Here is a 16,795-nt window from a genome sequence, read left to right as displayed (position 1 = left end):
ACAGGTAGTGCCAAGAGGGGAATATGTGTCTAAGGCAGCAGCTCCAAAGTTGTCAGGCTCTACTGTCCCTGTAGTTCCAATGAGGTTATAGGACTGCCTCTTGTCATATGTGATGGTGTAGATCCTGGCAGCTAGGGGCATACCCAGACCCAGTGAGGTATAGGGGTGAGTCTTGGAAGTCTAGAGGTATTCCTTTCCTGAAGCACAGAACACACTTGCTGCGTTAACAACCCTTTGTAGCAGTCTCTAAAGCATAGGCCAGCATGCTGCACCTTGGACCTGGTGAGAATGTGGGCGGTAGCCGGAGCATTAGTGGGTGGGGCAAAGTCCTTCATCATACACAATCTCTCACATCTTGTGGAATGCTACAGAGAGAAACATGATATGGCCCCAAGCCGTCACAGCATTACTGCTGGAGGGTCGGTTGTAGTCTCCTCTACTACTGGGGGATGCAGGCTCAGCTAAGGGGCCACTCCTGCCTGATCTCTGGGCGGGGGTTGAGGGAAACTGCAGAAGATCACTTTGGTGAATGGTAGTCATTTATTCCCCCACAGACCTTCAAACCCTGTGCTCCTTCCCAGTAAGGACCGGGATTCAGTCTCAGGTTAACCACAGATCTCAGCACCAGGGCCCAGCTCCCAGCGCACAGCTCTGTGTTAGGCACTAGGGGTTGGTGACAGTTTGCACAGCAGATCCAGGACCCCTAGCTCCCCGTGTACTCAGCGGGGCCTTTTTCACAGTAGCAGGGCCCACATCTTTCTGACCATGCACCACCACAAGTGCCAGACAGGCCCCATTCCGTGCAGCATCACCTCCAAGGGCTGTCAAGATTAGGGAGCGCTTGTGTCTGCCACAGGGCATAACGCAGCACAGCTCAGGGTCTCAGCCAGATTTGGGCCTTCACGGTGAGTTGCCAGATCTGGGTTGCCTGCAAGGTGGTACGCAGCTAATCCCCAGCCCCCTCCACCTCTTGTTGACCAGAGGGCAAGAAGATATCTTCCACTCTCCAACTCTGAGTCCCCGGTGCCTATGCATCCTCTGGGCTCTAAGCTGTAAAGAGCTGTGGTTTCCATGGGTCTGGGATCCAGTTAAGATGGTGGCAGTGCTGTGTACACTTGTACCCTACAGCAGGGCCACAGCACCAGGCTGACTCTCCCACTGGCGATAAGGTCCCCAGAGGCCACAGGAGTGCTCAGGCCACCAGTCTGTAACTAGATAAGTAGGGTTTTGGCCCTGTTGAGTGGATTGTGGCAGGAAAGGCCTCGCAGTCCAGAGCTCAAGGGAAACACGTCTAACACCATGTTGAGTCAAGCCATGCCCCTGATCTGATCTTATTTTTCAGTGAAAACCATGCAATTAACAAATATCTGCCAAGCATATTTGCCATTAGATTAGCCTATATTTTAAGCAGTAGAGGAAAATCATTTACCTTAGTACAAATGGTGACATGCCACCAGTAATTGGTTGTTCAAGATTAATTAGATCAAGGTCAAGTACATCTAATGGGTGTGATAAACTGACACTACAGGGTCAGAATTAAACAGAGAATTCATCCTGTTTACAACACCTGACAGAACTTCTGAAAGGAACTATAAACTCAATATTTGCAGGTTTAGTTGAGTTGAAATTTGATGTAGTTTCTAAATATCTATGTCATAAATACTTTACGGATGAAGCAAATGTAGAATTTATTATATGCAGTGCTACTAGGAATCCTTGGCCTTGGCCAATCATTTAGGGTCAGAAGGCAGTCTATTATTGGATAATTATGCAGCCTTTGTATAATTCTTTGAGGAAACCTTTGATTGCTGTGATCAGAAATATGATGCTGAAGAAAAAATTGTTCAATTTCAGCATGGATATCTTGATCTGTAATCATATGTTGCCAGAGTTAAGGTAATCATAAGTGAAACTGGTGGGACAGAGTCTACCTTGTTTACAACATTTGGAAGAGAAGTGTAGAAAGAATTTAAAGACAGGATTTACTGTGTTCCATGACAATTCTCTTTCCAAGATATTTTTAGTCAGGCAACAAGTAAATAAATGAAATGTGTAAGGTTACAAAAATGACTTTTGGATCTCCTACAATAATGTTTCAATTTAAAGCACTGAATCCAAAGAACCAATGGGATGACAAAACATTAATCATAAGAGGGGCAGCAAAATCATTGCTGAAAGTTATAGGCCTGTTATATAAATGCAAATCGCAAACCATTTGCAATTTGTTATACAAGCATAACAGAGACCTTCTTTGATGCATTGAGTTTGAAAATGTAGGTATGCTCTAATTGTATAGCAATCTGACTATTTACCTATTTCCCACTTTCTATTTGCTTTTTGTCTTAGTTAAATTGTGAAACTCAAATTACACACAATTTCACAATTTGTGAATGGACAAAAAAACAACAAGTTGCATATATAATTTAACAGTATTTGCACCAAGTGGTGACCAGACACTTAGGCCCCGATTACGATGCTGATTGGATGTGAGTCCGACCGGCATCGTCTCAGAATGGAAATCGACCGGCTATTAGTCGGTGGTTCCATCTGACAAAGTAGGATGCGACCGCCCGTGAGGCCATCACAAACATGAATTTTTCCATTGCAGCTTGTGCTGCCGGAAGAGGGCTGCAGCACAAGCAGCATTGGTAAAATTGATGTTTGCAAACATCCATGGACGGTGTGCTATTCACATGTGGTGCCTGGCACATGGGTATGGATGATTGGGGGGTACCAGAGGTTCTCCTGAGGCCTCATAGCAGATGCTGCAGAGGGACAGGGGCCCTTCTAGGGGCCTCCACATTCTGATTCTGACAGCCTTCAATGGCGTATGTACCGCATTGAAAAGCTGTGTGTAAGGGACATCATAAACCCTATTGTAGGGTATTACATTTTGACCAATGGTTGGACAGGCTTCTTGAGCCCGTCAGAAGCATTTGTTGGTCCCTTCGCCTACTGCCTCCAAATGCCACAAACCTTAATGAGGTGGTCGGACTGCGGCACTAGATGTCAGTAGGACTGCAACCGATGGCCTGTTGGTTGCGATCTGACCAACATCATAATGAGGTCCTTAGTATGAAAGCTCACTCATATACCATTAAAATCATAAACTGTAAACTATGGTGAGATGGATGCACATTCTAGTACTCCAGCAGAGGAGGAGTAACAACAGGCGCCACCGGGAACTCCGGCACACCGCACATATGGCAGTTGTGCAGGTCCCCGGGACGCGTCTCCTGTGGGGGGTGGAATCAGCCAAGGCTGAAGGCACGTCCGGCACCCGCCCCACGGGAAGTCATTAGACGAGTGGGAGAATGCCCCTGAAATGTAAGAAGCACTTCAGGGGCAAAGTAGGAAGATCAGGTCCCGGATCCTGCCGGGACCTGTTCCAACCTGATTTTGGGCAAAAGCCCCATTAAAAAGAAGCGCAGAGCGGCAGCAAGGTCTTTTACTTACCGCTCTGCCTTGGGGAAGATCTGCACCCCTCCGTCCATGCGCCCGGAGGTCACCATAGTAGCACCTTTTGTTTCTCTTCCCCTACAGGGTATTTCTTAAGGCTTTCTTTGCTGGATTCCAGCGTGAGGAGCAGCAATAGGCACCAACAGCTTTGGGCACTCTCCCTTTCCTCCCTGGTTGACCTGCACTGCACCAAAGCACGCATGTTAGAGTGCATACTCACCTGCCCCACTTGATTGGACTTGTGGGAGTGGCTCTGGCTGTGGGGGTGCTTGCAGTCAACAAGGTTTTTTGGACTGTCACTTGTTCTGGAAGGGAGGTAAGGGTTTGGGCAGCGACCAAAGGGCCCAAAGTAGTTAGACCCCAGGTTACATTTAGGAGGACCCCTTTTCCTTTGCAAATGCAGGGCTAAATATTTTTTAAGGACAGGCAGTGGTCCCAGGGAAAAAAAAAAAATGAAAACGTTTCAATTAAATTTTTTTAAGTGCATCCCCTTTTCCTTTATTTAAAAGCAGTCCCAGAAATGGTGTTCTGCTGAGCGCAGCAGGCCACTATACCTGGGAGGGCCTGCCATCCCTAATGGGATCGCAAATTGTGAGAGGCTCATTAATATTCATGAGCCTCTCAATTTGCCACCCCATTGGGAAGCACTAAGAGTGTGAAATACACTGTTGTACATCAGAAATAGCGCCTCTCAAATTGTGAGTCGCAAATAACTATTTCCACGCTTGTACATCTGGCCCTAAATGTGATGTTTAAGGCTAGGCATTTCCCAGGAGTATTCAATCATGCATTTGATACATTGTCTCATTTCAAGATTCAGGTTTTCAGGTCCTACCACCCAGGAGCAGTGGTCAGTCCAATGCCTTGTCCAGAGCCTCTGTGGCAACTTGGTGCCCCAACCTATCGGACATCGTGGCAGCTAGCCTAGCACCCAGGACTAGGCGGGCCTATGAGGGGCTTTTAACACTTACTGCAATTTTCTAGGAGATACAGGGAGGGGGCATGGCATGAGCCAACGTCTGTACTATAATTTGTGAAGGAATTGAGGGATTGGGGCGTTCGGTGGCCACATGGTGGCAGTAGCCTTCTTTGAAAAGATGAAAGGCCATAGGGATCCCATGGGCCCTTTAGTACTACAGTGCGCAATGAAAAGGTGGCAACGCCTGCAATGTCCCCAGCCGAGATCCGGCACCCATTACCATGTAGGTATTTTCAGCCCTCATGGAGGCAGTAAAAACAGTAGGTAGACCCATGGGGGAGGTCCAGCTCTTCAGATCTGCTTTCTTCCTCGCCTTCCATGGTGCCTTCAGGGGGGGAACTGGTGGAGCGGAACAAGCATGATTGGCAGGGTGGGATGCAATTTACAGATGTGCACCTGCAGGGAGGGTCAGTATCCTTATCAATTCCCAAGTCCAAGACTGACCAGAACGGGAGGGGGGTAATGTTATTCTGCACAAAGCTCAAGGGAGCGCATGCTGTCCGGTAGGCAACCTAGGGGCATTTTAGATACAATGTTTGATGAATACATTGTTCATGTTTGTTATCCGCATCCCTCAGCTGAATTAGGAACCAAAAAAGAGGCTTTCTATTCTATTACAATTTTTCCCAAATAAAATTGGATGTATGGATGGGCCACATATAAGAATCATTTGTCCTCTATCAGAATCAGAATAGATCAATTGTATTAAGAATGTACCACTCTCTAAATATCCAGGGGCCCGATTCACAGAACTAACTTAAGACAAAATCCTAAACTTACTACCATTTTGGTATTCATAGAAGGCACTTACTCATTTTGGTATTCACAGAAGGCACTTACTCATTTCGGTATTCATAGAAGTTAGGACTCCTAAGTTTAGGACTCCTAAATGCCTTCTGTGAATACCGAAAGTCTTAAAATTAGGATTTTTCTCAGTTTAGTACTAGTATAGTTAGGACTCCTATCTTTAGGACTCCTAAATGCCTTCTGTGAATACCGAAAGTCTTAAAATTAGGATTTTTCTCAATTTAGTAGTCCTAAGTTTAGGACTCCTAAGTTTAGGACTCCTAAATGACTTCTGTGAATACCGAAAGTCTTAAAATTAGGATTTTTCTCAGTTTAGTAGTAGTATAGTTAGGACTCCTAACTTTAGGACTCCTAAATGCCTTCTGTGAATACCGAAAGTCTTAAAATTAGGATTTTTCTCAATTTAGTAGTCCTAAATTTAGGACTCCTAAATGTCTCGTGTGAATACCGAAAGTCTTAAAATTAGGATTTTTCTCAGTTTAGGAGTCCTAAGGTTAGGACTCCTAAATTTACAACTACTAAACTGAGAAAAAACCTATTTTTAAGGCTTTCGGTATTCACAGAAGCCATTTAGGAGTCCTAAAGTTAGGAGTCCTAAACTTAGGACTACTAAATTGAGAAAAATCCGGAGTTCACCACCCAGACTTAATTTTAAGATGGATTTTTCAGAGTAGTTTGACTTTGATTTATTCTAACTGGACATGGCATATGTGTAATAGACATATACCTAATACTAGATCCCTCTTTATTTACATGTTGACCTATATTGGATCTATTAGGTACATTAGGTGGTTGTGTTTCTTCAAGGGTATATTTCATTTGCGATTTCTGGCTACTATTCCTGTAATGTTTTTCAGATACCAGATTGAATTATGTTATTGCACTCAGAGATGGTTTCATTCATTTTGTTAATAATTCAACTAAACCCACAAGTGTCTTTATGTTGTTTGTATTGAATTGAAAAATGAAAGCACACAAATCTGATGCACAGGGCCCCTATTGGTATGTTTTTTTAACTAATGTAGATCTTGCTTGCATAGAGGGCCTGCCCTATGTCAGGACAGGCAGCTGTCCAGATGTACATCAAGCACTTTCTAAAGGGAATATATTAACAACATTAGATGTATCAAACTCACTTACTAAAGGCTCATTACTGATCTTCTATGTCTATGTTTCATTTGCTGTATGTGTATTTGTGATCTGGGAAGGTGGATCAATTTTGGGAAATGTGACATTTTTGAATAGTGTTTTTAAGTGTTATTGGTAAAACACATAAATAGTTTTCCCATTATAATATTGAATTGCATTCTATTTTCAATCGTAAATTTAAAATAAATAATATTATATATCTTATGAGTGTTTCTTTTATCTATCCCCAAATTAATTTTGACCAAAACGCATGCCTAGGTCATATTCGGAAATAAAATGTTACTTTCAATTGACACTTTGAGCTTTCTTTTGCTTCTTTCCCTAAAAATGAAAAAATACATATCTAGTCAAAAAATTCTTGTCTTTTTGTTTATCACGTTGGTATGTAAATGTTATTGTGGTGTGTTCATTTGGTACTGCTTGACCCTAGCACACACTCTTGCCTATTCTTTTGATATCAGTGATTCTCTTAAGAACTGCATTTGTGACATAACAGGATTATGCTTAGTAAGGGAAGCTGTTGCTAAAAAATAATTCTATTTCTAATAGCATGTAATTATTGACCTAACCATACTGTACTGTTCAAATAATATCTGCCACATAATCTTACGCAAACCAGTAGGCCTGGTTGTACCTAAAAATGCTAGTCATCCCTACTGATTTTGACAATTCGTTTTATGGTATGCAGTACCACTACTGTTTTTAGCCCACAATATGCCTATAGTATGTATTATCCCTCCATATTAAATAATGTTTTCTCAACAAAATAATGCATGTAACTGACCGTAGTGTGAAATGATGTATGCAGACCAAAGACTATTTGATATTACATGCTTTGTTATAAAACAAATGTAGAGATCCCTTTATTCCTACATCACTAAAACAGTCACAGATTGCACCAATGAAAAGATAACAGGAAAGATGTGTAAAAGGCAATTACTACGGTGACCTACAGACTCAAGATGTGTCTGATCTTGATATTTGTCATGAAAATGAGTGAGGGTGGTATCTTTGTACTGTAATTTGTAATACTGTGCAGTTGTAGTACTATCTTTACCAGTACATTTACTTTATATCCTCCTATTTGCTGGATCTCTGTAGGCATGTATGATTCTTATTATAAAGTCCATCATAACTTATTTTGGCTCTACATTATGAACCCATTTTTCTAATTTAAAAAACCTATAAACAAAACTGGCTTTACTGTGAACTAATTCCAAGTGTGGAACTACAATTTGCAGGAGGGGGGCCCAACAAAGAGAAATTAGGAAAATCACCAAAATAACCATCTAGCACAAATTGGCATATCTATATTCTCCAACTTTTAATTTTAGAGATGCTAAATTACAAACTTATAATATTCTTACCTCCGTTCACCCACATCAAGGAAAAATCTGTGAATAGAAAGCACAAGAAATCCTGTCAGTTCATCAATGGCAAGTCAGTGAGGCTGTACATGGAATGCGTTAACATGATATTGAGATTATGAGAGCAATACACCATGAAATTTACACCAATAATTTCATGCACTCAAGGTATATTTTATGAAGGGTGCGAGTGTGGTATGATTTTCCCCACAGATTGACCCGCTGTTTTAATGAACCTGCAGTGGGTAAAGCAAGTTGTGGACTATTCAGACAGTACAGTGAACAGGATTTTTCTTTCTGAGCAGTCCTGTCTAAAATGATGCACTAACCTGAATTACTACAGGCTAAATTAATTCAATAAAGATGGCACATACATACAACAACTAGGCTCTGCACAGAGACAGCACAGCCCATCATGTTACAGCAAGGAAAATGTCATATGTAAAATATTGTTATAGAAAATATTATAGGGATATGTATGCATGTTTTCCACTTTGTTCTGAAATGAGGACGATATCAGCAGTAATGAATTCGATTATATTATATGTATGTATAGAGGCATACAATTACCTATAGTACAATACTTAATTCAATTTGAATGTAACTATCTATCTATCTATCTATCTATCTATCTATCTATCTATCTATCTATCTATCTATCTATCTATCTATCTATCTATCTATCTATCTATCTATCTATCTATCTATCTATCTATCTATCTATCTATCTATCTATCTATCTGTTAAAGTAACATTATAGTTAGCTATAAAAACAGGCTCTGTTTTTGCATTTTTTAGAAATTCACTGAAAAATGACAAAAGTAACATTATCGTTAGGTGAATTCGTAGCTGGTAACATTAATATTTGGAACAAATAAATACACAGATAATCACCAGTAATAGTTAGTAGCGCCCATCCCACATTGGTGTTGTTTTTTAATGAAAGGGGAGAGGTGCACTTTCCCCCCTGCCCGAGCTGTTATCAGCCCCTGGGACCACATCGCCAGAGCTATTTATTTAAATATAGGGGAGGGGCCTAATATGCTCTGGGTCCCCATCCTCCAGGATCACCCTTTTGAATAAAAATGACAGGGTGTGTGGGACTACCCTCCCCAGATAATTTTAGCCTGAGGGGACCCCAACTGCCGGGGTCCTGCAGTATTGTTAGGGGAAGGGGGCATTCAGCCCCCCCAGTCAATTTCAGCCTGTGGGCCCCACTCCCCAGGGCCCAACACTATTTGAACAGGGAGGAGCAAGCGGGTGAGCTACTGGGCCGATTTCAGTTCCTGTGACCCCAAACCTGAGGCCCACCACCAATTCAAAGGTGGGGCATGCAGCCCTCCTCGGCCTGATTTCAACCCCGGGGACCCAATCCCCTTGGCCAGGTAAATTAAATGTTGGTGCCCACCCACATATTTCAGGAGCTGGCATGGCTCCCACACCATGGGAGCAGGTGATAATGCTGCTCCCTCCAGGCGGGAGCAATAATTAGATCTGTTTCTCTGCTAACATTACTGCAGGCAAAGAAACAAATCTGAAGACAGCTCCCAGTTAGTGGGAGCATTTTTAAGCTCCCTCCAGTTGGGAGCACTCTTCATGTTTGCTACTGCTTGGCAAGTGAGTTAAAAATTTTCCTACCGAACAAGAACCAATATTAGTTTCACTGCCCACATTGGTGCAGGCAGGGAAAACACAATGGCCCAGGGTGGCTCAAGGAGGGGGGGCCTCTCACTTAAAGGAATTAGCCCAAGAGAGTCCCACTCCATTGCACTGTTGGACCTGACCCTGTAGAGGCTCATCTAAGGGGGCTGCAAGGCTCCCTCTTCCAACAAAAATCCATGTAGGCCCTGGGTGTGGATTCCCCAAGGCATTTAATGGACCAGTGTAGGGCGCCACAGCCCACTGGGTTTCTTGTCTAAACATAGCACCAGTGGTAGACTGTCCTGGGTGTATACTAACTAAATACGGCCTGGCTGCCATTTTTTTAATTGCAGACTCATTGCATTTTTTGTTGTTTTTCTTTTTGCCTCGGGGGGGGGGGGGGTCCCTCTCCTGCAGTATGGCCCAAGGCAAATAAAGCCCCCTGGGACAATCAGAAAGCTCTATTTCTTTAATTGACTCTCCCACAAGTTCAACAGTTCAATTTTCTATATTGCTTTCACTTTTATTTTCTCTAAAACTATGTAATAGAGTTACACTAATTCTGCAGATCAAGATCTACCTTACTGCCAAATTAGGTGAAATTACATTCAGCAGTTTTTGCTGTAACCTATCCTAAAGAAGTCAATGGAAAATACTTGGGAATTTTGCATTTAGGGTCCCCCTTTTTTCTCGGATCCTGCTTGATGGGCACTTGCCTTGCACACACTTGTTAAAACTTATCACCTTTTTGGAAAGTTTTGTAGAAATTCTTGAATTTGTGCAAAAGTAGCAACACAACAAAAAAAAAATCAATAGAAAAGTGATCATAACGATAAGTAGCTAATAACTAGACACCTAGGGAACTCAAGGGGGTGTTGCTCTACTGGGTCTTCTAAAGTTTTCCTTTGAAGAATCAACTGCAAAACTTACATTTAGCTAAAAAATCACATCAGAAATGTGAGGAAAACTTTTATTTTTTTAGCTAGCATTTTAGGAGCTGGAAGGAGGCTGAAAGCATGAATAATCGAAAAAATGGGCTATTTCCCAGTAAAAATCTGAAAGTTTGTTGACAAATATGCTTTTCTGATAAAAGTCAGCCTGTTACAAACAGACACTTTCTTCTGTAGCACTATTTCCCATTTATCCCCCCAAAAACTAATTTAGCTGTATTTTGGCTAATTTCCCCCCTCCAGGGATTCCACAAACCCTGGAAACCTTTAGAATCACCAGGATGTTGGAAAAGAAGACGCAGATTTGGTGTGAATACCTTATGTGGACAAACAATTATCGGGACCTAAGACCAAACTACCCTAAATAGCCCAAAAAAGGCTTGGCATAGGGGTGAGGCCTGGCAGCAAAAGGGTTCAAACATCCTGAAGTATTCTGATTCAGCAGAGTCAAAGCAATCTTTTGTTTGCTAAGTTCACCATCATGCAACCAGCTAGGATTCAATAGTGTGTCGCTGATACTACAAATACCCATTTTCAAACTACCAAGCAATATGATTGCTAAAATTACTGTCAATTATAGCCTATTAGGCAAGCAGTGAATGCTAGAGCAGCATATTTAGCTCCCCATTGGCTGTAATCCATATGGACCATGTAATGCGTAATACATAACATGATGCATAACAAGACCTGTCATTGTTACCCCTATATTGGTTTTGTTGCAATACTCATTGTGGACATTCTTATTGTCAGACCTCATGATCATACCTATATTAAAAAGTACCATCTACACAGTTTTACATATTCTCATTGCACGGCAAATACTTTCTTTTCTTGTATATGCATATGTGCTGATCCTTACATTAATCACAATATTATGCCAAAGTGAAGAATATACTATATACAAATGTTTTCTACACAGCTACACATATCACCATTGTCTGCTAAACACTACCGTTTATTATGTGTGCATGTGTATTGAAACTAACAAAAGGCATAGCATTATAATCAAGTGTGCAATACTACACACAGTAATCATTTTATTACGTTGCAGCTATAATATTGAGTGTCCCAATCTGTGCCATTGCTTAACACACTCTGACCCACGTGACATGGTGTGTTTAAGAACTAATCATGAACATTTCTGATACAAATTCTGCACTCTACTAGCTCTCCCTCCACAATATTGTGCTCGAATTGGCAATAATTTCATATTTCTACATGTCTACAGCCTCCTGTGTTTCATTCATGTATATAAGTTGATAGACTGCTTAAAGTCATTCATGCTCATTCCGGACATATTTAATATTCCATAACCCTTTACACAATTTCCCAACAAAGGAGATTCAATGAAAAAAGGAAGAATCTAAAAAAAAGAGAAGAAGATAAATTATAGAAAAAGATATCTCAGCTCTTTTGTTTTTTCAGCCCCATGGCCGCCTTGCCAGGATGGCTAGAGGCCGGGCTCGGCCCTGCCCCATTTACATTTCAAAAGATTCACCTCCAGCACACAAAGGAACCTGAGACTAGCCTCTTGTCACCTCAGACTTTTTGAAGCATTGACAGAGGAAGGGAAGAACTTTAAAGACCACACACATAGGGAATCCATCCACCTCACAATTTGACACCAGGTATGAATAATGGACTTCCTGAGCCACTCATCAGTACACTCCTGGAGTTCTGTGGCCTTTTCTGTAATACCAAAGGGCCTCGTGATGGTAAAAGCAGATGTGCACATCTACTGCACTTATTAGCAATTAGTGTAACATATATCCGGGGGTCTTTTCATATCCCCTCCTTCATATACCAATAATTGCTATCAAACAGTTGTACAAAAGACAGATTAAATACAAACAGAGCTCATTTGTATCCTCCATAATATCCTCATCTTTTTCTTAGCACTTGAAAACCCCTTATCTTAAAAAGTATGCTGCTGGCTCCAACACCTCATTATATGTTTTAGAATTTATGTGTACTCACCAAGGACGAGGAGGAGAAAGAAGAACTGAGTTTTCATCATCATGAAATTCTGCTGCTTTGGTGGATCACAGGAAGAAATCTGAATCTCAAGCAAATAGAGAAAGTTTAATAGTTCAATTGATCACCTTTTCTAGTAGTGAATGAAATTAGTTTTAAAGTTCATACACAGCCTTAGACATTAACTCATTTGACCAATAACATGTGTGAAGAACATTATGGACAGTAATTAAAAGAAATGTATCCAGTGGTTCTTAACCTGTAGTCCATGGACAACTGGGGACTGACCATGACACTTGTCCCAAGGTTTCCGGGACTGGTTAATATAAACAGATTACTGAAGTGTTACCCATTACAAAAATAGTAGTAAGCGAAAGATACAACCAGCACTGAGACCACCTACCAAGTGTGGTCCGTAATAAGAAAAATGTTCAGTGTGCTACCACAGAGTGAAGTTCAATATAAATATGAACATCGCATATGTATTAAAGCAACATACAGCACACATTGGACATGTATCTAATACAGTGCAAAATACATCAAGATACAGCCTCAAGATACAATTATCCAAGCACAACCAGCACAGCCAACATGTGTTTCATCTTTGACTAAGACTTCCTAAGGGCTACTGACGTATAGCAACAAAGGCTACCTGAATGCAGTCTACTCATCCACAAAATGTGTTGTGTAAAATCCTTAATCCTCTCTATGGTTACCAGTCAATAACAATGAGCGTATAGTCAGGCAATGGTCCACGGTGATATGCAAATCAGATGAGATCAGTAAAAGGTACAACTGGTACTTACCCCCTGTAAAGGGGTGGTATCCTCAATCTCAAGATCCACGATCAGGACACATAAATGCAGGGAACTGTAGGTGGTAGATACCTTTCATACTTTTACTGATTGCATCCAATTTGCATTTCACCTTGGGACATTTTGATACAAGACATCTGCCATGTTTATGAAGGAGGATTCCACCCTCTAATCTCTAAATCAGGCCCTTCAGGTCTTGATATCTTTCTAAAGATTATTATAAAAGACCTAGCATGGACTATTTCCTTAGTACCAACGTGTCAATCTTTTATTAATGTTAACTCATGTTTTTCCACTTGACAATTAAATATTCAGGAATGTCAGTAGTGGAGATCAGTATGCCCACTTCTGTAACCACTTTAAAGCATGTGTACACATTGTTGTTGAACACCTATAAGAAATCTGGCCTATAGACCATACTAAGTTGCCATACCTAAATTGTACCACTTGTTTACATAGCATCTTTAGTTTCCAGAAGATCCCTATCATCTGCACCCCCTCAAAGTTCAATCTTATCTCGTGTTCTCTTCAACCACCTACATGGATCTCTTTGGGAGATTACTTGTCAATGGATGCATTTAAATTCCCCTATATGCTGAATGAAATGTGATAGTCTCTGCTGCTCCAGACATCCAGTTCTCAATCTTTGCCGGCATTTCATCTAGACTTGGTTGCCAAGCACCAACCTAAAGGTCAGTTCCACAAAAATAGAATCCCAACAACAAGCGAAAACCTTGCTCAATATTATGAACCTGAAATTTTACCTAATGCTAAGTCACTTGGATTCACCCTACATATAGACCCGATCTTCAAGACTCACATCAGCAAGAAAATCAAGAGGGCATGCTACAAACTATCTACACTAAAGAAAGTAAAACCATTCTTTCAATAAATCAACTCTGTACAAATAATGAAATCAAATTATGGGCATCCCACATGCCACAGGATGCCTCATTAAGGGTCTACAGAAACATGACCACTCTGAATAAATGATTCTGACTCCCTTGGATGGACCACACATCGTGAAAACCATCTACATTTCCTCAACACTTTCAGGACCTGTACACTGACATATCTGGCTGACAAGCTCCCAGCCTCTGTTGGTGTTAGAACATCTGCAGCCAGTTAACGGATACAGGAAACTGGAAAGAAAGAACAATCTTTCTCCATCTATGCATCAAAAATGTGAAATGACATCCACATCTACCACGATTGTCTCAACCCTGAACGAGTTTGGGGAAAGGTTAGAGAGTCAACTCTTCAACGTTTACTATAGTACAATGCATTGACAGTCCTCTTTAATTAATAGAAACTGGCTAGCCCTCCAACAACACATAATCTTTGACTTTGATCCTGTTCCCTGCTCCTGTCAATTTCAGCTAGGTTTGTGCTATACAGATACAACATACATATGTGTGCTTTATGGGCAGTGCTAAATCCTCACTAATCATACACAAACAATTCCCCTTAACTTAGAATATAAAGTTGCCAAGCTCAACCTGTCAGAGGATTTATAAGTACCAGACTCCCTATCTGACAATATTCTTAAATTGAAGCTGTACAACTTTTTTGTTCACCTCTTTTCTGCACTAATCTCTTGCCACATCTCTTTCATCTCAGTCTTTTGTAATGTATGAATTGACATATCGAGCAACAGCAATAGAGTTGTCTGCAATACATTGTATGTCTATATTTGTATTCCACATTTTCAGAATGACTGCATTGTAATCAATAAAGTATTTCAAAGCCTCTATTCTTCTCAGATTGTATGTGTTTTTCAGTGACTTCCATGTTACTGTATGTCTCACTGCAGACAAAAAGCTGTTGACTATTCCTTGTGAAATAACGGACACGGTGATCCAAAACAACATTTTGTGTATTATTTTTCTTTAGATCTTGTAATTTGGACAGCAGTATTTCCCTTATCTATGTGTTTGAAAGCAGGAAACTTGTTGTCTCAGACCTTTATCAGTAGTGTGTTTCAGGGTGGTGCACATGAAAGAGAACACACACTCATCACTGTGTGTTTCAAATTTTGGAGCATTGTTTAACAGCCTGTGAATATGAGGAGCACCTCTTGCTTGATACTCTTTACACCCAAAATAATCAGTTAAGTCTCCAAGAGGAAAACTACTTTTGTTGCACATAAAAGACAGCATGGAATACAATCTATGGTTAAATATCTTCAAATATTAGCAGGACCCAAAGAGCAAAGAGCAAAGTTCTCTTTCAATCTTTACATTAACGTCCTCAATATTTGTATTTGCCTCTCTCAAAAACTCAAGCCGATCATCAAAAACATACATACTCAGCTCAACCAATTGTAAGAAACCAAGTAGGTGCTTCTAGGTTCCTCAACATGCATTTGAGTTCTTCATGATGATGATACCAATATTGATTTGTACACTGTTAGCATGCCATCAAATCCATTAAGTTATATTTCACGTTTTCATCTTTATCAACAAAATCTTAAAGATTTACTCCTGTCTTCATAATATGATTCACAGCATAGGAAAGTCCAGACAAGTCACTCTCAAACAGAAGATGAAATAGTAGAATTGTGTGTAGTGGTATTCAGCCGCAGGTATCTGTACTGGGCGGTCATCATAGCACCCACCTACTCCAGCGGGTAACAGTTGCTGGAAACAAAAACCTCTAAGATTTTTTCCCAGACACTTAAGGGACTCACTTTTGCTCGCTTCATTTGTAATAATTCAAGAGCATCACCAATTACCACATTAGAATGCAGAGGGTGGATGCTATAGTGTTCATAAAATTTCTTCAAATCTAGATCTATCTACTTTTTCAATCTGTCCACATGATGGTAAGGTACGGTACTCAATGCAAATTTGATTCTCAGCAACAGCAGCATTTATATAGTAAATATTATTTTGAACAAGGTATAATGTTTTCTTTTTTATTTTTATAAACTTATACTAAGTCTTGCTAGATTTTTCTCTTCCCTTCAGTTCCAACAATCTTTTTAAAATTCAAAGGTGAATACACAACTCTTCCTTTGAATCCTCTCTGAAGCTCAGTTGGAGGAAATTTCCCTGTATTTGGCTTCATATGAACTATTTCTGGAAAAGGTTGTATGAGTTGTGCAATAATGTATTCATACATATTTAATGCTTTAAGCTCTTATGGAATAAATACCAATTCTACCTCTAGCTGGCATTTCATTGTTCTCCAATGTATCATAACAGTACTGACAGATAATCTGCTGTGTGGACAAATCCAATGTTTCCTCAACAAATAAATATACACCAAATGTGTGCACTTATCTATTTCACTTTTAAAATATAGAGCTACATTCTGAGTTTGCATTTCGTAGTGAGTGCATTGATAACAAATACAAACATAGTTTGTTTTTTCTGAGGAAACTTTGTTAAACTTTGCAATGGCTTGAGCAATGTTTTCATCTGTAATTTCTATATCTTGTTCTTCTACACCTCCAACAAGCAACTCTTCTTTTTCCTAGACTCTTTTAGACCGAACAACTGAAAAGGAATATCTTTGCAAACTTACTCTACCTCTGCTAATGTCCCATATAATAAAGTTCTATTCATCTCTCCTAAACATAAAGCAGGAGTTTTTACATGGTAAAGTTGTTAACCGAAGTTCATCATTGGAGTGGTGAACAGCTAACATCCT

The 16,795-nt window shown here is 40.5% G+C and overlaps 1 protein-coding gene across 1 annotated transcript in view; it reads right to left on the bottom strand.

Moving 5' to 3' along the window:
• LOC146809197 (venom serine protease inhibitor-like) overlaps positions 1-16,795 on the bottom strand; it is an 82,670-nt gene that overhangs the window by 25,232 nt on the left and 40,643 nt on the right. Inside the window, exons 2-3 of the mRNA XM_085616019.1 lie at positions 12,330-12,408; positions 7,762-7,788 (exon numbers count right to left, since the gene is read on the bottom strand). Coding sequence (XP_085472145.1) covers positions 7,762-7,788; positions 12,330-12,372 — 70 coding nt within the window. The 5' untranslated portion in view covers positions 12,373-12,408. The remainder of the gene's footprint in view (positions 1-7,761; positions 7,789-12,329; positions 12,409-16,795) is intronic.

This window comes from Triturus cristatus, chromosome 7 (assembly GCF_964204655.1).
Source record: "Triturus cristatus chromosome 7, aTriCri1.1, whole genome shotgun sequence".
Taxonomy (NCBI): Eukaryota; Metazoa; Chordata; class Amphibia; order Caudata; family Salamandridae; genus Triturus; species Triturus cristatus.
The sequence above is the reverse complement of the archived record's forward strand: the minus strand, read 5'-3'. Positions and strand labels throughout refer to the sequence as shown.